Source organism: Brachyhypopomus gauderio, unplaced genomic scaffold, assembly GCF_052324685.1.
Source record: "Brachyhypopomus gauderio isolate BG-103 unplaced genomic scaffold, BGAUD_0.2 sc148, whole genome shotgun sequence".
Classification (NCBI taxonomy): domain Eukaryota; kingdom Metazoa; phylum Chordata; class Actinopteri; order Gymnotiformes; family Hypopomidae; genus Brachyhypopomus; species Brachyhypopomus gauderio.
In genome coordinates, this window is record NW_027506969.1 from 299,762 (window position 1) to 325,893 (window position 26,132).

A 26,132-nucleotide genomic window follows, 5' to 3' on the forward strand; every position below is an offset into this window, starting at 1 on the left:
CTGGTTTACATAATTTTTATTATGTGAATATAACAAATAATTTATCACACTTTGTACAAATGTGGAGGAGAATCCAGACTGACCAATGACACATTATCTTCAATACAAGGATTTTAATCACTGTTCATCTGTGCATAAATCCCCCTTTTCACCAGAAACAAACCAACAAAAAGCAAACAAAACTAAAAAAATAAAAGCTACCTTGGAAAGGTGCTGGAGTAAGGGGTTAGGGACAGGGTTTGGGATTAGGGACAGGGTTTGGGGTTTAAGGTTAGGGACAGGGTTTGGGGTTTAGGGTTAGGGACAGGGTTTGGGTTAGGGACAGGGTTTGGGGTTTAGGATTAGGGACAGGGTTTGGGGTTTAGGGTTAAGGACAGGGTTTGGGGTTTAGGGTTAGGGACAGGGTTTGGTGTTTAGGGACGGAGGTGGGCATGTTAATTAAAAAAAAGTAAAATCTTACAGCTTCGGTGTTCCAACACACACTGACATCTGCTTGTTAAATTACAATTCTTAGACACACATACACAAACACACACATACAGGCAGAGTTGAAAAATGTCAGGGATCTACAAATGAGACCATGATGTATCGTGTGCCCGCGGTGGTGGGTAGTCCTTCATGGTAGTGTGTCAGGCGTCCAGGGTGCATTAGTGACCACCCTTTCCTGGGGGCCTCGATCTTACAGTCATATCGCAGGAAACGGCAACCCCCACCCTGTTACACACACACACACACACACACACACACACACACACACACACACACACACACACACACACACACACACACACACGCACATGCGCACACACACACACAAAACACACACATCGTTATTTTGACCAACAAAGCTTATAAAATACAAATAAAAATGACAGTTGCTGTGTTTGTTAATAATGAGCAATGTAGTACACGCATCTGCAACTGTGTGTTTGTGTGTGCATACCTGTGTGTGTTCTTTGTGAGTGTGTGTGCATACCTGTGTGTATGTGTGTGTGTGTGTGCATACCTGTGTGTGTGTGCATGCCTGTGTGTGTGTGTGTGTTTGTGTGTGTGCATGCCTGTGTGTGTGTGTTTGAGAGTGTGTGTGCATACCTGTGTGTGTTTGTGAGTGTGTGTGTGCATACCTGTGTGTGTGTGTGTGTTAGTGAGTGTGTGTGTGTGCGTGCATATCTGTGTGTGTGTGTGTTAGTGAGTGTGTGTGCATATCTGTGTGTGTGTGTGTTTGTGAGTGTATGTGCATATCTGTGTGTGTGCGTTTGAGAGTGTGTGTGTATACCAGTGGCGAACCGTATTTATTGGCCATGGTCCTTCACTAGACAGAGCCAAATGAAAAAATGACCGTAGACGTAAAAACACATCCACACCACTGTTGTCGTCATCGTGTGTACTATGTGCAATATTCCTACACAACTTCTGCTTCATTTAGCCACCAAATGAGTCCGTTAGAAGTCCAAACATCACAATTCGTTCACAAATGTCAGCAAATTATTAATAGCTGAACACTTATTTATTATAAACATACCTAGCAACTTGAATACAAAATCCATCCTCCTTTATTTCTGAACGAACTGCTCAATGACGCGATCATACAGCTGCTCCTACAGTGCTGCTAGCAGCTGCTAACAAGCTAGCACACGAGCTATAAGCTCACGAGACACCAACCACGCAGAACTGACACACGAGGACCAGCGAGAATACCCTGAGACCACTGGACACGCCCCCACCATTCTAATTCAATAATATGATTGGTTGATTAAACTGCCAATCCATAATAAAAGCTCTCCTAATGTAAAAGGCAAGAGTATGTGACAGATAAACAGAAGGTCCTGGGGGGAGGTCCTTTCTCACTTTTACCTAGAAACAATGTTGTGAAATATTCTGATTGGTTGATTTTTAATTTCAGCACTGAGTTTTTCTAGCACAAGCATGAAAAATGGATTTGAAAGCTGATTTAGAGGAAAAATACAAATTATTGGTGAAGCGTTATTAACATATATTACATATAATAAAGCATCTTTTTCAAGATCAATGGACCTTCAGAGAAGGCCTTGAAGGCCCTGACAGTTCACCACTGGTGCATACCTGTGTGTGTGTGTGTGTGTACATACCCGTGTGTGTGTGTGTGTGTGTGTGTGTGTGTGTGTGGGTAAATACATCTGTGTGTGTCCATACCTGTGTGTGTGTTGTTTGTGAGTGCGTGTACATGCCTGTGTCTGTGTGTATGTATGTCTTTCTGAGCATGCCTGTGGGTTTTGTATGTGTGTGTATGTGTGTGTGCATGCCTCTATGTGTTTGTGTGTGTGTGTATGTGTGTGTGTATACATGTCTGTGTGTATGATTGTGTGTGTGTGGGTTTACCTGGTAGTCTTTTCCTTTGCTATTCAAAGCAATGTTGATGGTGAATGTTGAAGAATCGTGATGTGGGCGTAGGAAAGGTTGCTCATCCGGACGATAACGAACCACAAAGTTCATCACTGCCTTTGCCTGTAAAACACACACACTTCATCAATGCTTTAATCTGTAACATTGTGTGTGTGTGTCTGTGTGTGTGTGGGGAGGGTCCTCTGTGTGAGTCTGTGTGTATACGTGTTTGTGCATGTTTATTACCTTTGGGTAGTAGCCGGGGAAGAGTTTTTCTGTCACAGGAACGATGTAGTCTTTTAGGAATTTGAGCCATTCTTTCTCATACTGAATCTGGTTCATATGAATATCAACTGTGGGGACATTCTCGTAACCACCAGTTAATCTTTCATCCTGCGTTGGGAGGGAAAGAGGAGCGTGTGTGAGACCTAATACACCTACATCACAGGTAGAACCGGAGCAGGTGCATCACTCATACAGGGAACTGAACTCAGTGTGTAACAGTGTCTGATGGTCTTGTGATAGTGGCATGAAGCATGCACCCCCACACACACGAACAAACAAGAATTTATACAGCCACGTAAACACACAGCCACAAAAACACACACGCATATATACAGCCACATAAACAAACACACACACAGCCACAAAAACACACATGCACATACACAGCCACAAAAACACACAAGCACACAAACACACATATACAGCCACAAAATACACACACGCATATATACAGCTACATAAACACACACATAAATTGACCTGCACACGCACACACACTCACTCACACACGCACACACATACACACACACACGCACACGCACACACGCACACACACACGCACACACACACACACACACACACACACACACACACACACACACACACACACACACACACACACACACACACACACTTACATGATGTTTCCCTTCAGACCACATGCCAGAATCTTCCATTGTCTCCACCAGCTCATCACACATTCGGTCAGAGAAGACAGGAAACCAGTAGACATCAGGACATGGTTGCTCCACCACACCAGTGCCCTCCTCAAAGATCTGAGAGTAGTTCTCATGGACATACTTCTCTCTCCAGTCCTGCACACACACTTTCGTCATTTACATTTGCAAATAGCCACATTTATGATCATTACTATTAGTCTCAGCAATGTATAAAACAGCATACAGTTAATAACGTTAGTAACTGTACAGAAGCTACAATATGGTCTCGCTATTAAAACTGCATGCAAAGACAATACAATGTGTGTGTATTATGTACATGTGTGTATGAGTCTTGTGTTTACCAGTGGATTGTTGAATATCTGCCAAATGTCTGGGTGTAGTCTGCTGATGTTGTAGCCACTGGTTGAGATTAGTCGGCCAAACTCATCTCTGTTAGACACAAACATGAAAACACCCTGCAAAAACGAAAATAGATCAACTCATTCTTATTGTTATACTGTAACACATTTATTACACAGTAACAAATTACCCTGCAACACACACACACATTACCCTGCAACACACACATTACCCTGCAACACACACACATTACCCTGCAACACACACACATTACCCTGTAACACACACACATTACCCTGTAACACACACACACACACACACACACACATTACCCTGTAACACACACACATTACCCTGTAACACACACACATTACCCTGTAACACACACACACACATTACCCTGTAACACACACACATTACCCTGTAACACACACACACACACACACACACACATTACCCTGTAACACACACACATTATGCTGTAACACACACACACACATTACCCTGTAACACACACACACACACACACACACACACACATTACCCTGTAACACACACACATTATGCTGTAACACACACACACACATTACCCTGTAACACACACACATTACCCTGTAACACACACACACACACACACATTACCCTGTAACACACACACATTATGCTGTAACACACACACACACATTACCCTGTAACACACACACATTACCCTGTAACACACACACACACATTACCCTGTAACACACACACATTACCCTGTAACACACACACACACACACACACACACACACACATTACCCTGTAACACACACACACATTATGCTGTAACACACACACACACATTACCCTGTAACACACACACACACACACACACACATTACCCTGTAACACACACACATTATGCTGTAACACACACACACACATTACCCTGTAACACACACACATTACCCTGTAACACACACACACACACACACACACACACACACACACACACACACACACACACACATTACCCTGTAACACACACACACATTATGCTGTAACACACACACACACATTACCCTGTTCTTTGAACTCAAAGAACGTGGAAAACTCAACGTGAAAAATGAGAACGTAAAGCCAAAAACAAACAAAAGACACCAGGGGAAGTAACGCCGCAAAGAACAAGAAGCCCTTCCCAAACCAAACTGGACAGAGAAATAACAGAGAGGTAGAAAACTTGAGATAGGCCAGGAAGTGATGCAGGAGTAAAGTACTGGAATAAGTAGAGAGAGGGAGAGCAATGACACACACCGGGCACGAAGCTCGAGACTGGGAGAATAACTGGCTGACAAACGCATGGCATAGAGACCAAACGATTCAGCAGTGAACTGTCACAACTCTCTCCCTAAAGCAGGGAGGGAGACAGCTGTGGCAGATCACCGCTGATTACGGGGGCTCTGCCTGGAACTGGCAGGAGGAACCGCACTGGGGCCAACCCTGACAACGACATACAAATCTAAATCTTCCATGAAACCCAAGCAAGCAAACAGAGACAATATATTTCAAAGGTAAGCATTTAAACTAAACATAAATGAACAACCCCACATTGAAACATCGTTGACCCCCAAACCAGTAACCAAGGCGACTAGATACCAAACTTAATTGATGACAAATACAGAACAGCTGTAACAAAAGGGGCGTGGCTACAGCGAATGGGAAGAAACCAAGATGAAGACACAAGCTTAACAGAAAAGGGGCTAACAGGAAGACATGACAGACAGGCAGGGGCAGGACTTCATTAACCACACCTACATTAATCTGTACATTACATACATTAATTACATTACACCACACCTACACACGATTAATGAAGATAGATTTATCCTACACAAACATCACTTATCACCACATACACTTCCAAGCTAAGCTCAGTTCATGTTGTTTTCACTAAAGTGATACTTTTCACCTTTCATTTCACGCACACTTGTACACATGCATGCAGACATTTGTACACACATGTGGACACAGACACACACACCTGGTCTCGGACTACTCTGCAGAAGACCATGTCGGGGTCCATCCCGTTCTGCTCGTAGAGGGAGACGTGTGCTAGACGAGTGCGCAGGACGTCACCACGAATCAGGTACACCTGAGATACATAGGGCACGTTCCACAGACCCCTGGGACAGACATACACACCTGAGTTACAGAGCTCAGGTGGTTAGGCACCATAATTTACCTGTTAGTCCATCAGTAATTAAGACTAATGTTTAATTGCTAATTCATAAAACTGATTTAAGGCTATAATTTTACAATGCAGTTAGAGCTAGGGTTAGGGTAAGGGTTGGGTCAGGGCTATTGTTAGGGTAAGAGTAGTACTAGGGCTAGGGTAAGGTTTGTGTAAGGCAAGGGTAGGGATAAGGTTAGGTTAGGGTAGATTTTGGGTAAAGGTAGGGTTAGGGCTAGGGTTAGCAGCACAAACAAACTTCATGAATTAATGTTGATGAACAGACTTACAAAAGACACAGACACACACAAACCCCTGATCCACAGATATACACATCCACACACAGATACGCACACACACACTCACATACACACCTGCACACACCCCTGATCCACAGATATACACACCCACACACAGATACGCACACACACACTCACATACACACCTGCACACACCCCTGACGCAGTCCTACTCACCCACAGACATACACACCCACACCCATACCCACACATAGATGCGCACACCTGCACACACACACACACATACACACACCCGCACACACACACCCACACACACACACCCACAGCATGAAAAATGCACTCACACTCGTTTGGCCTGCACGATGTCGATATAATCCTCCGACCGTGAATAGAAGCCTTCAGGACTCAAAGCCCCCCAGAAATTGGACCAAAGCTTCCCATGTCGAGATAACATGGGGGCGATCACTGATCTGAGGACGAGAGAGACAGTTAGGGTTAACCCTAATCCTAACCTAACTCTAACATGGGGGCGATCACTGATTTGAGAACGAGAGATAAGGACAGACAGATAAAAAGGCTGAGAGACGGCATTACCCACTCCGTAATCCCATTATACACGCTATAACCCCAACCCCATTATACACAACATATTCCCAACCCCGTTATCCACACCATAATCCAACCCTAACCCCATAACACACACCATGATTCATGCATGTTTGTTAATGTAAGGGTTTAAGTGTGTGTGTGTGTTTGATAATGTAATGGTTTAAGTGTGTGTATGTTAATGTATGGGTTATGTGTGTATGTTAATGTAAGGTTTTAGAAGAGAGAGTGTGTATGTTAATGTATGGGTTAAGTGTGTGTGTGTATTTTAAAGTAAGAGTTTAAGAGAGAGTGTGTATATTTTTCTTACTTGTTTTCTTCAATGAGGATTCGTAGTATATCAGGATTGGTCAGTGCTACATCTGAGTCGATACTGAAGTAGTAATCACAGGAGATGTCCGTCTTACACGCCTCTCTATCACACACACAACACACACACACACACACACACACACACACACACACACACACACACCAGAATAAATCACAGGAGATGTCACACTTACACACCTCTCTAACAAAGACACGACCTCGCACACACACACACCCTCACACGCATACACACTCACATCATAGTGTGTGCATGTATGTGTGTGTGTATGTATGTATGATGTGTGTGCGTGCGAGTGTGTATGCATGTATGTGTGTGTGTGTGTGTGTGTGTGTGTGTGTGAGTGCATGTGTGTGTATGCATGTATGTGTGGGTGTGTGTGTGTGAGTGCATGGGTGGGTGTTTGTGTGAGTGCATGTGTGTATGTGTGTGTGAGTGCATGTGTGTGTGTGTGTGTTTACACAGCCATGGTTCTGGCTTGGTCGTGTGTGTGTGTGTATGCATGTATGTGTGTGTGTGTGTGTGTGTGTGTGTGTGTGTGTGTGTGTGTGTGTGTGTGTGTGTGTGTGTATGCATGTATGTGTGGGAGTGTGTGTGTGTGAGTGCATGTGTGGGTGTTTGTGTGTGTGTATGTGTGGGGTGTGTGTGTGTGTGTGTGTGTGTGTGTGTGTGTGTGTGTGTGTGTGTGTGTGTGTGTGTGTGTGTGTGTGAGCGCATTTGTGGGTGTGTGTGTGTTTACACAGCCATGGTTCTGGCCCGGTCATGCTGGAGATTTTCCTCTGGTCCAACAATACGAGCATCTAAGAAGAGAGAACGATGCCGATTCCAAAACCGCTCTATGTGCTGCTCATGATACATCACCTAATCATGCACACACACACACACACACACATAAAAGTGTGTTAATATACAAAACACAATATATCCTGTGAGTGTGTGTGCACATGAGTGTCAGCAGAAACGTGACAGTGTGTGTGTACGTGAGGGTAACTGGGCTGTATCACCACTCTCCACATATATAGATCAATAACTGGGCTGTATCACCACTCTACACATATATAGATCAGTAACTGGGCTGTATCACCACTCTCCACATATATAGATCAATAACTGGGCTGTATCACCACTCTACACATATATAGATCAGTAACTGGGCTGTATCACCACTCTCCACATATATAGATCAGTAACTGGGCTGTATCACCACTCTCCACATATATAGATCAGTAACTGGGCTGTATCACCACAACTCAAAAAAACTAAATATCTGCTTTTTCTTGCAGCTGATTGTCTAAATTCCCCTCGATCCGTTTTGTTGTGGTTCGCCTGGAGAGGGAAACGTCCTTTTTCTCAGGACAAACCCTAATCCTAATGTATCATAAATGTAGATGTAGAGTAGAATGTTGTCACGAGTGTGAATGAAGGACTTACATTGTTGTGGATGAAGAGCCTTAACTGTTTGTGGGGGTAGTTCAGGGTTGCCAATCTCTCCAGAAACTCCTCCAGGAAGGGTGTGGGCTGCTCAATGAACACTGCTATGTGCACCAATGGCATTTCTTCATCCTACAGAAAATATCCAGTGAGCCTCATTTCTGTGGGTGCAAATGTCTTGTTGATGCCAGAGGTCAGAGGAGAATTACCAGGTTTGAGCCGATAGAACGGCAACAGTAACTGAAATAACCAGTCGTTACAACTGAGGCACGCAGAAGAGCATCTCTGAACGCAAAACACGTTGAACCTTGAGGTGGATGGGCTACAGCATCAGAAGACCACACCAGGTGTCACTCCTGTCAGCTAAGAACAGGAAACTGAGGCTACAATTGACACAGGCTCACCAAAATTGGACAATAGAAGATTGGAAATATGTTGCCTGGTCTGAAGAGTCTCGATTTATGCTGCGACATTAGGACGGTAGGGTCAGAATTTGGCCTTTGGGATGTGGTGGAACAGGAGATTCACATCATGGATGTGCAGCTGACAAATCTGCAGTAACTGTGTGATGCTGTCATGTCAATAGTGACCAATATTGAGGAATGTTTCCAGTACCTTGTTGAATGTTTTCAGTACCTTGGCAGTTCTGAAGGCAAAAGGGGTCCAACCCAGTACTTGCAAGGTGTACCGAATAAAGGTATTAACAAGGTGTACCTAATAAAGTGGCCGGAGTGTGTCCGTGTGTGTATATATATATATAATTTATTATATTCTTGTTTATACTCCTTCATATTTATAACCTGTCCATAGTCTGTACATAACCTATACATACAGCATATTCAAGCTACTGTACATTTGTAATATACATATCTATATATTTTTGCACTATTGGATGGATGCAAACTGCATTTTGTTACTTTTCGTGGCGTTTCGTGACATTCTACAGTAACTTTAGATAAATGCATTACCTCTACACGCTACAATAACTTTATATAAACACGTTACCTGTACATACTATATATATATATATATTTTTAGAGCTGTCGATCAATCAAAACAAATTAACGAACTAATCACAATTTTTTGTTATTAATCACGATTAATCACATTTTTCCTTCTTAAGACTGATGATTTTAGTAATATATATTTAAATGTAAAATAAAAGAATCATTATAAGACATGTACCTATATTCATATGTATGTTTGTTTAATTGAATCTTTTTTCAACTTTTAACGCAGATTATCTCTTGTGAACTATGTGCTAGTTGAATTTAAGACAAAGTCAACACCAACTGTGCAGAATATAAATGTAACGAATCAAGGGGGCGGGTGACGCAAACGCAAGTATTCAAGTGATTTATTCAATAAAGGAAACAAACACTAAACAAAGGAGAGCAACCAAGTAAGGGGATGAGTAGACTGGGGAGAACATGCAAGGACTAGACAGGTAAACAACCAACTAAACCTACCGGGACAGAATATAAACATACTACAACAAACACCTAAGATAATGTGAACACGATACGAACAGAATCAGAACTATGCACGAACATAAGGACTAAGACACTTGGGCGTAAAACACTCGTAACACAGGGCAGCTTAACTGAACAAACATACAACCAACAAGCACAAGCATAAACACAATAACCAGAATAGTAATGACGCTACAGAAAGAACAGAACGGAGCTACGACAGGACATGAACTACAAACACGCAGGCATAAAACTCTAACCAAGGAGACAGAGAGGGAACCACTAAGGCGAGACAAACCAACATAGGGCAAAACATACAAAGGAATAACTAAACGAACTACTACGAGAAATGAGAATCAAAACCAGGAAGACGAACAGAACAAACCAGACCAGCGCGAGGAAGGAGTAACAGGAGGGTGCAGGCTACCGAACGTGGGGAAACCAGCACGGGTTGAAATGAACACATAGAAACACAAAGACAGACACAGGGGAGTAAAACTGAGGGGAATATATACTCTAAAACAGGGGAGCAAACGAGACACAGGTGTGGGCACTAAAGACGGGGCGTGACAGACAGTGGGAGGAACGAATGGGAGAGGGGAGATAGGCGGGACCAGGGAGGAGGGAAGGGCTAGACGTGACAATAAAGAACAAGAAAAGATTGAAAAAGATCATTTCGGTAGGGTGTTTTGCTTTGAGGTGATATATCAAAGATGAATTATTTATGTGATAATTAAATTCTGCTTTGCAGACTATGCAAATTACTTTTGTTTTCAAAAAAACTTTCCACCTAAAACTCTATCCTTGGCTGAATCCAAAATGCTGTATTTAAGCAGTAGACACTAGATTTCAATGCAGTATGTTCTGCTCGACTGTTAAAGCAGTGCGTTCTTTCAGTAGGTCACTGGGCAGTGTTCTTAACCTTGGACAGACTATCTGTTATCTCGTACTGCTTTGGAATACTGAATAGGAGGGAAGTACGGCATTTCGGACGGTCACAGGTCAGCTTTCCACAGGAAGAAAACGCCCAGCTGCGTTAATCGCGCTAAATTTTTTTAACGCGTTAAATATTTCAAATTAATCGCTACAATTAACACGTATTGACAGCACTTATATATATATCCTGTACACTCTACAGTAACTTTAGATAAATACAGGGGGTCCTCGACTACATCGCGTCGTAAACCGATTTTCGGTATAAGTCGGAACAAACGTACATACTGTAAGTAAATAACATACTGTAAGCATTATCCTAATACAGTAATTATTAAAAAACATATAAAATGTGTTTAATAATGAAATGAAACAGGAATAATAAACAGTAATAAAATGTCTTCGTTACGATGTAGCTATGTCAGAATGCCCAATGGCTGATAGTGAATAATGATTAAAAACGTACTGGGACGTCATTAAGGTCCAGCAGCTGATCATCACAGATGCCACACCCTTTGTCATATGTCCATGCCGTCGGAACGTAGTTGCCCAAATAATTCAGCTGGAGCTGGACACACACACCACAAAGAAAAACACTCAACAATAAAACCATGTCCAGACAGGAGTGAGAGTGATATCATTTGGGGAGGGGCAGTGAGGGGAGGGGTGGAGAGGGGGAGGGGCAGTGGGGTGTAGAGAGGGTCAGTGAGGGGGAGGGGTTAGGACAGGGAGGGCCAGTGAGGGGGAGGGGCAATGAGGGGGTGGGGTGGAGAGGTGACTTACCTTGGTAGGTCCATTGCCATGGATAACAACCGGAAGTGTATCATAAGCAACATTGCGCGCTCTGACTTGAGATTTCTCAAACTTCAGTACCACTTCCTCTAAAGTTGGAGACACAAGTTTCACTACTGAAAACACAAAACACTGAAGTCACGTTAAAAAGGAAAATGCTAAGTGTGCGTTGTCTTACCAACGGCTCCGTTAAGATTCTGGAAAATCCGTGATTTATGATCCAGTGTCATATTGAACTTTGTCTGAGAAAGAAAGAAAGAGAGAAAGAGAGAGACAGAGAGAGAGGAAATGAGGGAGTACAGGATTAGGATTAGGCCTTTCATTGGATTTGGGTAAGGGCCTTCCTATAGGGTTAAGGCCTTTTTATAGGGTCAGGGTTAAGGGCTTTCTAGGAGGACATTTAGGGCAAAATCCATGAAACACCTATGCACACACTACCTACACACACACATATAAACACTTTCACATGGTCTACTACCGACATTTGTGTATAATAACTTGCATATACACACACTTGTCCATTCATTCTCTGGTGCCTAAACAGAGAGTTTAACTGTGCTTGAATGTAAGTGTATGGGCGCGTGTGTATAAAACGATTTTCAGAGCATACTGAAGTCATTTCATTGTAACAGGAAGGCAGATATTTAACATCTATACAGCAAGCTCATCAAGGAGAAGAGAGATCTGTAAAAATATCATAATTATGCCTAATCTAACTCTGGTTATATGACTATCTGAAGGTCAAATACACTATGGCTGGAATATTCATACAGTCCCACCAACACTCATACAGTAGCTGTGGCCTATGGTTCAACCTGACAGGAGATCAGATTAACCAGAGTTTAGGTCTGGGATTAACTGGCATAGAATTATTTCACTTTTTGATGATGGATTCTTTGATATGGACAACATACTGGTGTCTCCCTACTACAGCACATTTTAGAATATTCTCCCACTGCTAGCGAGAACTATATTCAGATACTTTATTATCTGATTATTAGCTGATTATTATACACTATGTAGATTATACACTGTAACCTGTTGGTGATGATGTCTGTCATGTATGAGTTAATACATACACATACGAGTGGTTTACACAGTATTTTCACCTGTAAGAAATTAACTCTGTGTATGTAAAATAAGTAGTGTGTGCATTTGTGTGAGCATTTCATATGTATTTGTTTATATGTACAGTATGTTTTTCAAATGTACATGTAAGTGTTCCATATGTATGATATGAGTGCTTTACACACACACACACACACACACACACACACTCACACTCACACACACACACACACTCACACACACACACACACTCACACACACACACACACACACACTCACACACACACACACACACACACACACACACACACACACACACACACACACACACACCCTGAGCTCCTTGTCCAGGTAGATGTGTGTGTAGAAGAGCTGGTCATCATCATGGTCCCTTTGGTTCCACTGCTGAACAATTGCGTGGATCTCAGGAGCAAACCCAATGAACCCTACATAAACACACACACACACACACACACAATTACACACACACACACACATAAAAATAAAACTGCATTTCTACACCAGTGGTTCTCTAAGTAGCATTACAAGATTACCCATTTATGGAAGTTATTATTACTATTATTATAAAAATATCATACATATTTCACCTCAAAACTCATTTATTTCAGATTGTATTAGATTGTAACTAGTACCACAGTCAAAATGATCAGCTTTTCCACATTGCGTGTACACATACACACACCTCCAGAGTTGAGGTAGCGTTTGCCGTTGTGGACGGGTGGATACTTTGGGGCCAGTCGCTGGTCAGGCCAACAGAAGCCCTCAGCAGAGAAAACCACACGATGCTTAAAGCGGGAAAATTTCCAAAGGAGCTCCTCTGGTCCACTCGCCAGGATGACATCATAACTACAGACAGAGATCATCATGGGGACTACATCATAACTACAGACAGAGATCATCATGGGGACGACGTCATAACTACAGACAGAGATCATCATGGGGACGACGTCATAACTGCAGACAGAGATCATTATGGGGATGACGTCATAACTACAGACAGAGATCATCATGGGGATGACTTCATAATTACAGACAGAGATCATCATGGGGATGACTTCATAACTACAGACAGTGATCATCATGGGGATCACATCATAACTACAGACAGAGATCATCATGGGGACGACATCATAACTACAGACAGAGATCATCATGGGCACGACTTCATAACTACAGGCAGAGATCATCATGGGGACGACATCATAACTACAGACAGAGATCATCATGGGGACGACATCATAACTACAGACAGAGATCATCATGGGGACTACATCATAACTACAGACAGAGATCATCATGGGGACGACTTCATAACTACAGACAGAGATCATCATGGGGACGACATCATAACTACAGACAGAGATCATCATGGGGACGACATCATAACTACAGACAGAGATCATCATGGGGACGACATCATAACTACAGACAGATATCATGGGGATGACATCTTAACTACAGACAGAGATCATCATGGGGACGACATCATAACTACAGACAGAGATCATCATGGGGACGACGTCATAACTACAGATCATCATGGGGATGACTTCATAACTACAGACAGAGATCATCATGGGTATGACATCATAACTACAGACAGAGATCATCATGGGGACGACATCATAACTACAGACAGAGATCATCATGGGGACGACATCATAACTACAGACAGAGATCATCATGGGGACTACATCATAACTACAGACAGAGATCATCATGGGGACGACGTCATAACTACAGACAGAGATCATCATGGGGACGACGTCATAACTACAGACAGAGATCATCATGGGGACGACGTCATAACTACAGACAGAGATCATCATGGGGATGACGTCATAACTACACACAGAGATCATCATGGGGATGACTTCATAATTACAGACAGAGATCATCATGGGGATGACTTCATAATTACAGACAGAGATCATCATGGGGATGACTTCATAACTACAGACAGTGATCATCATGGGGATCACATCATAACTACAGACAGAGATCATCATGGGGACGACATCATAACTACAGACAGAGATCATCATGGGGACGACTTCATAACTACAGGCAGAGATCATCATGGGGACGACATCATAACTACAGACAGAGATCATCATGGGGACGACATCATAACTACAGACAGAGATCATCATGGGGACTACATCATAACTACAGACAGAGATCATCATGAGGACGACATCATAACTACAGACAGAGATCATCATGGGGACGACTTCATAACTACAGACAGAGATCATCATGGGGACGACATCATAACTACAGACAGAGATCATCATGGGGACGACATCATAACTACAGACAGATATCATGGGGATGACATCTTAACTACAGACAGAGATCATCATGGGGACGACATCATAACTACAGACAGAGATCATCATGGGGACGACGTCATAACTACAGATCATCATGGGGATGACTTCATAACTACAGACAGAGATCATCATGGGTATGACATCATAACTACAGACAGAGATCATCATGGGGACGACATCATAACTACAGACAGAGATCATCATGGGGACGACATCATAACTACAGACAGAGATCATCATGGGGACTACATCATAACTACAGACAGAGATCATCATGGGGACGACGTCATAACTACAGACAGAGATCATCATGGGGACGACGTCATAACTACAGACAGAGATCATCATGGGGACGACGTCATAACTACAGACAGAGATCATCATGGGGATGACGTCATAACTACACACAGAGATCATCATGGGGATGACTTCATAATTACAGACAGAGATCATCATGGGGATGACTTCATAACTACAGACAGTGATCATCATGGGGATCACATCATAACTACAGACAGAGATCATCATGGGGACGACTTCATAACTACAGGCAGAGATCATCATGGGGACGACATCATAACTACAGACAGAGATCATCATGGGGACGACATCATAACTACAGACAGAGATCATCATAGGGACTACATCATAACTACAGACAGAGATCATCATGGGGACGACTTCATAACTACAGGCAGAGATCATCATGGGGACGACATCTTAACTACAGACAGAGATCATCATGGGGACGACTTCATAACTACAGGCAGAGATCATCATGGGGACGACATCATAACTACAGACAGAGATCATCATGGGGACGACATCATAACTACAGACAGAGATCATCATGGGGATGACATCATAACTACAGACAGAGATCATCATGGGGATGACTTCATAACTACAGGCAGAGATCATCATGGGGATGACATCTTAACTACAGACAGAGATCATCATGGGTACGACATCATAACTACAGACAGAGATCATCATGGGGACGACGTCATAACTACAGACAGAGATCATCATGGGGACGACGTCATAACTACAGATCATCATGGGGATGACTTCATAACTACAGACAGAGATCATCATGGGTATGACATCATAACTACAGACAGAGATCATCATGGGGATGACATCATAACTACAGACAGAGATCATCATGGGGACGACATCATAACTACAGACAGAGATCATCATGGGGACTACATCATAACTACAGACAGAGATCATCATGGGGACGACGTCATAACTACAGACAGAGATCATCATGGGGACAACGTCATAACTACAGACAGAGATCATCATGGGGATGACGTCATAACTACAGACAGAGATCATCATGGGGATGACTTCATAATTACAGACAGAGATCATCATGGGGATGACTTCATAACTACAGACAGTGATCATCATGGGGATCACATCATAACTACAGACAGAGATCATCATGGGGACGACATCATAACTACAGACAGAGATCATCATGGGGACGACTTCATAACTACAGGCAGAGATCGTCATGGGGACGACATCATAACTACAGACAGAGATCATCATGGGGACGACATCATAACTACAGACAGAGATCATCATGGGGACTACATCATAACTACAGACAGAGATCATCATGAGGACGACATCATAACTACAGACAGAGATCATCATGGGGACGACTTCATAACTACAGACAGAGATCATCATGGGGACGACATCATAACTACAGACAGAGATCATCATGGGGACGACATCATAACTACAAACAGATATCATGGGGATGACATCTTAACTACAGACAGAGATCATGGGGACGACATCATAACTACAGACAGAGATCATCATGGGGACGACGTCATAACTACAGATCATCATGGGGATGACTTCATAACTACAGACAGAGATCATCATGGGTATGACATCATAACTACAGACAGAGATCATCATGGGGACGACATCATAACTACAGACAGAGATCATCATGGGGACGACATCATAACTACAGACAGAGATCATCATGGGGACTACATCATAACTACAGACAGAGATCATCATGGGGACGACGTCATAACTACAGACAGAGATCATCATGGGGACGACGTCATAACTACAGACAGAGATCATCATGGGGATGACGTCATAACTACAGACAGAGATCATCATGGGGATGACTTCATAATTACAGACAGAGATCATCATGGGGATGACTTCATAACTACAGACAGTGATCATCATGGGGATCACATCATAACTACAGACAGAGATCATCATGGGGACGACTTCATAACTACAGGCAGAGATCATCATGGGGACGACATCATAACTACAGACAGAGATCATCATGGGGACGACATCATAACTACAGACAGAGATCATCATGGGGACGACATCATAACTACAGACAGAGATCATCATGGGGACTACATCATAACTACAGACAGAGATCATCATGGGGACGACTTCATAACTACAGACAGAGATCATCATGGGGACGACATCTTAACTACAGACAGAGATCATCATGGGGACGACTTCATAACTACAGGCAGAGATCATCATGGGGACGACATCATAACTACAGACAGAGATCATCATGGGGACGACATCATAACTACAGACAGAGATCATCATGGGGATGACATCATAACTACAGACAGAGATCATCATGGGGATGACATCATAACTACAGGCAGAGATCATCATGGGGATGACATCTTAACTACAGACAGAGATCATCATGGGGACGACATCATAACTACAGACAGAGATCATCATGGGGACGACATCATAACTACAGACAGAGATCATCATGGGGACTACATCATAACTACAGACAGAGATCATCATGGGGACTACATCATAACTACAGACAGAGATCATCATGGGGACGACGTCATAACTACAGACAGAGATCATCATGGGGACGACGTCATAACTACAGACAGAGATCATCATGGGGATGACGTCATAACTACAGACAGAGATCATCATGGGGATGACTTCATAATTACAGACAGAGATCATCATGGGGATGACTTCATAACTACAGACAGTGATCATCATGGGGATCACATCATAACTACAGACAGAGATCATCATGGGGACGACTTCATACCTACAGGCAGAGATCATCATGGGGACGACATCATAACTACAGACAGAGATCATCATGGGGACGACATCATAACTACAGACAGAGATCATCATGGGGACTACATCATAACTACAGACAGAGATCATCATGGGGACTACATCATAACTACAGACAGAGATCATCATGGGGACGACTTCATAACTACAGGCAGAGATCATCATGGGGACGACATCTTAACTACAGACAGAGATCATCATGGGGACGACTTCATAACTACAGGCAGAGATCATCATGGGGACGACATCATAACTACAGACAGAGATCATCATGGGGACGACATCATAACTACAGACAGATATCATGGGGATGACATTTTAACTACAGACAGAGATCATCATGGGGACGACTTCATAACTACAGGCAGAGATCATCATGGGGATGACATCATAACTACAGACAGAGATCATCATGGGGTTGACTTCATAACTACAGACAGAGATCATCATGGGGATCACATCATAACTACAGACAGAGATCATCATGGGGACGACATCATAACTACAGACAGAGATCATCATGGGGACGACGTCATAACTACAGATCATCATGGGGATGACTTCATAACTACAGACAGAGATCATCATGGGTATGACATCATAACTACAGACAGAGATCATCATGGGGACGACATCATAACTACAGACAGAGATCATCATGGGGACGACATCATAACTACAGACAGAGATCATCATGGGGACTACATCATAACTACAGACAGAGATCATCATGGGGACGACGTCATAACTACAGACAGAGATCATCATGGGGACGACGTCATAACTACAGACAGAGATCATCATGGGGATGACATCATAACTACAGACAGAGATCATCATGGGGGTGACTTCATAATTACAGACAGAGATCATCATGGGGATGACTTCATAACTACAGACAGTGATCATCATGGGGATCACATCATAACTACAGACAGAGATCATCATGGGGACGACTTCATACCTACAGGCAGAGATCATCATGGGGACGACATCATAACTACAGACAGAGATCATCATGGGGACGACATCATAACTACAGACAGAGATCATCATGGGGACTACATCATAACTACAGACAGAGATCATCATGGGGATGACTTCATAACTACAGGCAGAGATCATCATGGGGATGACATCTTAACTACAGACAGAGATCATCATGGGGACGACATCATAACTACAGACAGAGATCATCATGGGGACTACATCATAACTACAGACAGAGATCATCATGGGGACGACGTCATAACTACAGACAGAGATCATCATGGGGACGACGTCATAACTACAGACAGAGATCATCATGGGGATGACGTCATAACTACAGACAGAGATCATCATGGGGATGACTTCATAATTACAGACAGAGATCATCATGGGGATGACTTCATAACTACAGACAGTGATCATCATGGGGATCACATCATAACTACAGACAGAGATCATCATGGGGACGACTTCATACCTACAGGCAGAGATCATCATGGGGACGACATCATAACTACAGACAGAGATCATCATGGGGACGACATCATAACTACAGACAGAGATCATCATGGGGACTACATCATAACTACAGACAGAGATCATCATGGGGACTACATCATAACTACAGACAGAGATCATCATGGGGACGACTTCATAACTACAGGCAGAGATCATCATGGGGACGACATCTTAACTACAGACAGAGATCATCATGGGGACGACTTCATAACTACAGGCAGAGATCATCATGGGGACGACATCATAACTACAGACAGAGATCATCATGGGGACGACATCATAACTACAGACAGATATCATGGGGATGACATCTTAACTACAGACAGAGATCATCATGGGGACGACTTCATAACTACAGGCAGAGATCATCATGGGGATGACATCATAACTACAGACAGAGATCATCATGGGGTTGACTTCATAACTACAGACAGAGATCATCATGGGGATCACATCATAACTACAGACAGAGATCATCATGGGGACGACATCATAACTACAGACAGAGATCATCATGGGGACGACGTCATAACTACAGATCATCATGGGGATGACTTCATAACTACAGACAGAGATCATCATGGGTATGACATCATAACTACAGACAGAGATCATCATGGGGACGACATCATAACTACAGACAGAGATCATCATGGGGACGACATCATAACTACAGACAGAGATCATCATGGGGACTACATCATAACTACAGACAGAGATCATCATGGGGACGACGTCATAACTACAGACAGAGATCATCATGGGGACGACGTCATAACTACAGACAGAGATCATCATGGGGATGACATCATAACTACAGACAGAGATCATCATGGGGGTGACTTCATAATTACAGACAGAGATCATCATGGGTATGACTTCATAACTACAGACAGTGATCATCATGGGGATCACATCATAACTACAGACAGAGATCATCATGGGGACGACTTCATAACTACAGGCAGAGATCATCATGGGGACGACATCATAACTACAGACAGAGATCATCATGGGGACGACATCATAACTACAGACAGAGATCATCATGGGGACTACATCATAACTACAGACAGAGATCATCATGGGTACGACATCATAACTACAGACAGAGATCATCATGGGGACGACGTCATAACTACAGATCATCATGGGGATGACTTCATAACTACAGACAGAGATCATCATGGGTATGACATCATAACTACAGACAGAGATCATCATGGGGATGACATCATAACTACAGACAGAGATCATCATGGGGACGACATCATAACTACAGACAGAGATCATCATGGGGACTACATCATAACTACAGACAGAGATCATCATGGGGACTACATCATAACTACAGACAGAGATCATCATGGGGACGACGTCATAACTACAGACAGAGATCATCATGGGGACGACTTCATAACTACAGGCAGAGATCAGCATGGGGACGACATCATAACTACAGACAGAGATCATCATGGGGACGACATCATAACTACAGACAGAGATCATCATGGGGACTACATCATAACTACAGACAGAGATCATCATGGGGACGACTTCATAACTACAGGCAGAGATCATCATGGGGATGACATCTTAACTACAGACAGAGATCATCATGGGGACGACTTCATAACTACAGGCAGAGATCATCATGGGAACGACATCATAACTACAGACAGAGATCATCATGGGGACGACATCATAACTACAGACAGAGATCATCATGGGGATGACATCATAACTACAGACAGAGATCATCATGGGGATGACTTCATAACTACAGGCAGAGATCATCATGGGGATGACATCTTAACTACAGACAGAGATCATCATGGGGATGACATCATAACTACAGACAGAGATCATCATGGGGATGATATCATAACTATAGACAGAGATCATCATGGGGATGACATCTTAACTACAGACAGAGATCATCATGGGTACGACATCATAACTACAGACAGAGATCATCATGGGGACGACATAACTACAGACAGAGATCATCATGGGGATGATATCATAACTATAGACAGAGATCATCATGGGGACGACATCATAACTACAGACAGAGATCATCATGGGGATGATATCATAACTATAGACAGAGATCATCATGGGGATGACACTATAACTACAGATAGATTCAGCCAAATGTTTATTTTAGTTTTGTTTGGTTTCAGTTTTGGCCCAAAATCACAACAACACAATCACAACTAATCACTGTTACAACTAATCACATAATCACAACTCACCTGTCAACAAAGAGGATGACTGAGTCATGTTTGTCTTTGTGTTTCTGCATTTCATTCTTCAACCATCTAACCTTCTGTCCACCACCGACAGTTTTAGCTACATCACCCCCTCTCCAATCCTCTCCAAGACCCAGCACCTACACACACACACACACACACACACACACACACATAGGTGGAGTGTTGTGGTGGTGTGTGGTGTAGGTGGAGTATTACAAGTCACAGCCAAGTGTGGACTAGCTGATATTCATAAGAGTAGCTGATATTCATCAATCATCTTCAATCAATTACTACTGGGGCAGTCATGGTCTGGTGGTAGGGAACTGGTCTTGTGACCGGAGGGTCATGGGTTCAATTTCCAGGCCTGAAGCCATGGCTGAGGTGGACATGGCTGAGGTTTGATTGCGGTGAAAAATCACAATTGACAAATAAGGCACATTTACATTTTTTACATTTTACTAATAATGTGAAAATTTTAAATGAAAAGTTTATAAATAAAACTATATATATATAATATATATGCTATATATTATGCAACCACTGCAGCCCCTAAGATATTGATAGACTACTGCTTAACCAGCCTGTAGTGGCCTTTTAGGCAGACATGTCTGTTAGGAATGCCCTGTAGGACATGTCTGTTAGGAATGCCCTGTAGGACATGTCTGTTAGGAATGCCCTGTAGGACATGTCTGTTAGGAATGCCCTGTAGGACATGTCTGGCAGGAATGCCCTGTAGGACATGTCTGTTAGGAATGCCCTGTAGGACATGTCTGGCAGGAATGCCCTGTAGGACATGTCTGGTAATCATGCAAATTGGAGTGAAATTCGGATTGGACAGATGCATCACATGGGCTGTATTCATTTACATCATGGGGATGACAGTTCAACATTTTCGCCTTCCCATCTGGCTGCTGCACTGCACCGCACAACCATGTCTGATGGAACCGGTGCATCATGGGAAATGAACAGGATCTGGACACTGGACCAGTGGACATGCACCATAAGTTTATGGATGAATGGCAATAAAAATGCAATTTGAAATTTGTAAATTAGATGGCCACTGCATTCGATTTAATGAGCATTACAATTTTATAATAAAAACAATAATTGATTAGCAAATATGGTCAAGAGATGAAGAAAACTGAGTGTGTTAATTCAGGATTAAAAGTCATAACTGATGAATAGTCATGGAGTGCTGTGAGAAGAACCTTAACAGTGTAGTTGAATTCTCTAGCTGTTCGCATGAATCTGTTAAAGCCGTCCGTCTCTTCTGTCGCTGCTGTGATCAGTAACAAATCCTCTAATGGACAGAAGAAAAAAAAGAGAGAGAAGGAGAGAGAGGAAAGAGACAATGGTGCACCACATAACATTAGTTAATATTGCTCTGTGCACTACAGGTTATGTACTATGTATAACATATGTGTCTATACAAAGTGTATGTATATATATTATTGTTTTTATTATATATAGCCTATATATAAAGGCTTTGCCAAGTTTTTACATGCCAAGTTTTGTCAAGTATAATACCTATATTCATACACCCAAAACTGTTTAAGTGAGCAGTGATGGAGGGTGTATATATATATATATATATATATATATATATATATATAAATATAAAAGCACAACTAGTTTCTGCAAACGCTTGACTTAAAAATGCATTCACATTTAGGGCATTTAGCAGATGCTCTTATCCAGATAACAGTGTGTTGCATCTGTTCACAGAATGACTAGGTAGTAGCAGATATATCAGAATTCAAGATCCCCTTGAACCAGACTAACCACTAAACTACAGGAATCCGTGTCAGTACCTATTTAGGATTACGTTTGGTATATCGCAAATAAGGTCAAATAGGGTGAATGTGGTTTAGTATCTTGGATTAAAACAGGCTCACTGTTTAAAACGCAAAGCCAAAAGCTGGTTTAAGTTGTTACTCGTGTTTTAACACATTATGTGGCCGGTGTAGTTGGGTGAGTAATACTGGATTAGTTTTGATTCCCCACACACCTAAACCTGGTCAGTTATGATGGATTAGTTTTGATTCTCCACACACCTAAACCTGGTCAGTTATGCTGGATTAGTTTTGATTCCCCACACACCTAAACCTGGTCAGTTATGCTGGATTAGTTTTGATTCCCCACACACATAAACCTGCTCAGTTATGATGGATTAGTTTTGATTCCCCACACACCTAAACCTGGTCAGTTATGCTGGATTAGTTTTGATTCCCCACACACCTAAACCTGGTCAGTTATGATGGATTAGTTTTGATTCCCCACACACCTAAACCTGGTCAGTTATGATGGATTAGTTTTGATTCTCCACACACCTAAACCTGGTCAGTTATGATGGATTAGTTTTGATTCCCCACACACCTAAACCTGGTCAGTTATGATGGATTAGTTTTGATTCTCCACACACCTAAACCTGGTCAGTTATGATGGATTAGTTTTGATTCCCCACACACCTAAACCTGGTCAGTTATGATGGATTAGTTTTGATTCTCCACACACCTAAACCTGGTCAGTTATGCTGGATTAGTTTTGATTCCCCACACACCTAAACCTGGTCAGTTATGATGGATTAGTTTTGATTCCCCACACACCTAAACCTGGTCAGTTATGATGGATTAGTTTTGATTCTCCACACACCTAAACCTGGTCAGTTATGATAGATTAGTTTTGATTCTCCACACACCTAAACCTGGTGAGTTATGATGGATTAGTTTTGATTCTCCACACACCTAAACCTGGTCAGTTATGATGGATTAGTTTTGATTCCCCACACCTAAACCTGGTCAGTTATGATGGATTAGTTTTGATTCTCCACACACCTAAACCTGGTCAGTTATGATGGATTAGTTTTGATTCCCCACACACCTAAACCTGGTCAGTTATGCTGGATTAGTTTTAATTCTCCACACACCTAAACCTGGTCAGTTATCAGTTGCGGTTAAGTCGGTAATATCAGACCGTTATATTATGTAAACATGAGACAGACGTAAAGTTCACACAGGACGCGAGAATGTCCCCGTTTTGTTTGGACACACAGTGGTATGTAAGGAGTTTAATTTCTGTCCTAACTTTACTAACCGACTAAAAACCGAGAACCGTGACCGACTTCCGTGGTGAGGGCGCGAGCGCGTTCCTACCTGCACGAGCGCGCTGGTCCGCGGCGGCAGAGCACGAGATCAGACAAACGGCGCACACAACGGCCACCACCCGCGCGCCCATGTCTGCACTTTACGCTGCGTTTCTGCCCCGCTTATTAACCGCCGTCCCGTCCCGTCCTGTCCGGTCCCGTCCCGTCCTGTCCGGTACCGAACACTCACGCGACGTTTTGAGGAGAGAATTCCTGCGAATACTGGGGAGCGCTGGGCAACGCCTACTTCCGGGATCAAACCAATAACAATGCGGGAAATATTGACTGACAAACGAGAAACCAATTATAGGACCCGACAGAAAGCTTTCCTGGCCAACCAGAATCAGACAAATAGGATTAAACCCCCCCAAAAAAATCTTGTCCCCCGGCTACAGAAAGTTCCTGAACGGGGCACCGGGGGTCTCGCGCTTGCCACGTTTTAAGAACGCATAGAAGCCCCACGGCTGAGCGCGTGCGTGTGCCAGTACATGTAGCCCACGTTATTCAGTGATCAGTCTCGCGCGCACTGTAAACCAGATATTACAATATTTTGAATTGTGTGTGTGTGTGTGTATATATATATATATATATATATATATATATATATATATATATATATATATTCAGATTCAAGAAGCTTTATTGGCATGACTGTATTTTGCTACAATATTGCCAAAGCATTACAACAATAGATAACAAACAAAATAAACAAAATAAGAGCAACAATTATCAAATAAGTGACAGCAAAAGTAAAGAATAAAAATATCGATTTATATATATATATATATATATATATATATATATATAATAGTTATATATAACTAATTAATATTATTAATAATATTATTAATATTAATAATAAAATTATTATAATATGATAAAAAATAATAAAAAATTAATAATGTTATTATTATATATAAGATTATAACGCAGCAGGGTGGATGAA

General features: G+C 42.4%; 1 protein-coding gene across 1 annotated transcript; it reads right to left on the reverse strand.

Annotated features, from left to right (window-relative positions):
- On the reverse strand, nt 1–25,434 carry LOC143500402 (multifunctional procollagen lysine hydroxylase and glycosyltransferase LH3-like). The gene is made up of 18 exons (XM_076994521.1): nt 25,197–25,434; nt 23,253–23,344; nt 22,045–22,181; nt 13,471–13,634; nt 13,101–13,213; nt 11,878–11,941; nt 11,691–11,788; nt 11,374–11,475; nt 8,503–8,634; nt 7,811–7,932; nt 7,051–7,155; nt 6,479–6,604; nt 5,686–5,827; nt 3,668–3,781; nt 3,285–3,461; nt 2,608–2,754; nt 2,359–2,484; nt 1–714 (listed from the first exon to the last, which is right to left on the reverse strand). The coding sequence occupies exons 1-18, from the start codon at nt 25,276–25,278 to the stop codon at nt 559–561; spliced, it is 2,199 nt and encodes a 732-aa protein (XP_076850636.1). The 5' UTR covers nt 25,279–25,434; the 3' UTR covers nt 1–558.
- Nucleotides 25,435–26,132: the final 698 nt, after the last annotated feature.

Coding starts and splice junctions, on each gene's coding strand:
- LOC143500402 (XM_076994521.1), bottom strand. CDS start 25,278: ATGGGCGCGCGGGTGGTGGCCGTTGTGTGCGCCGTTTGTCTGATCTCG. Junction 11,942..13,100: donor ACCTGGACAAGGAGCTCAGG/GTGTGTGTGTGT, acceptor TTTCTTTCTCAG/ACAAAGTTCAATATGACACT. Junction 8,635..11,373: donor TGGACCTTAATGACGTCCCA/GTACGTTTTTAA, acceptor TATTTTCTGTAG/GATGAAGAAATGCCATTGGT.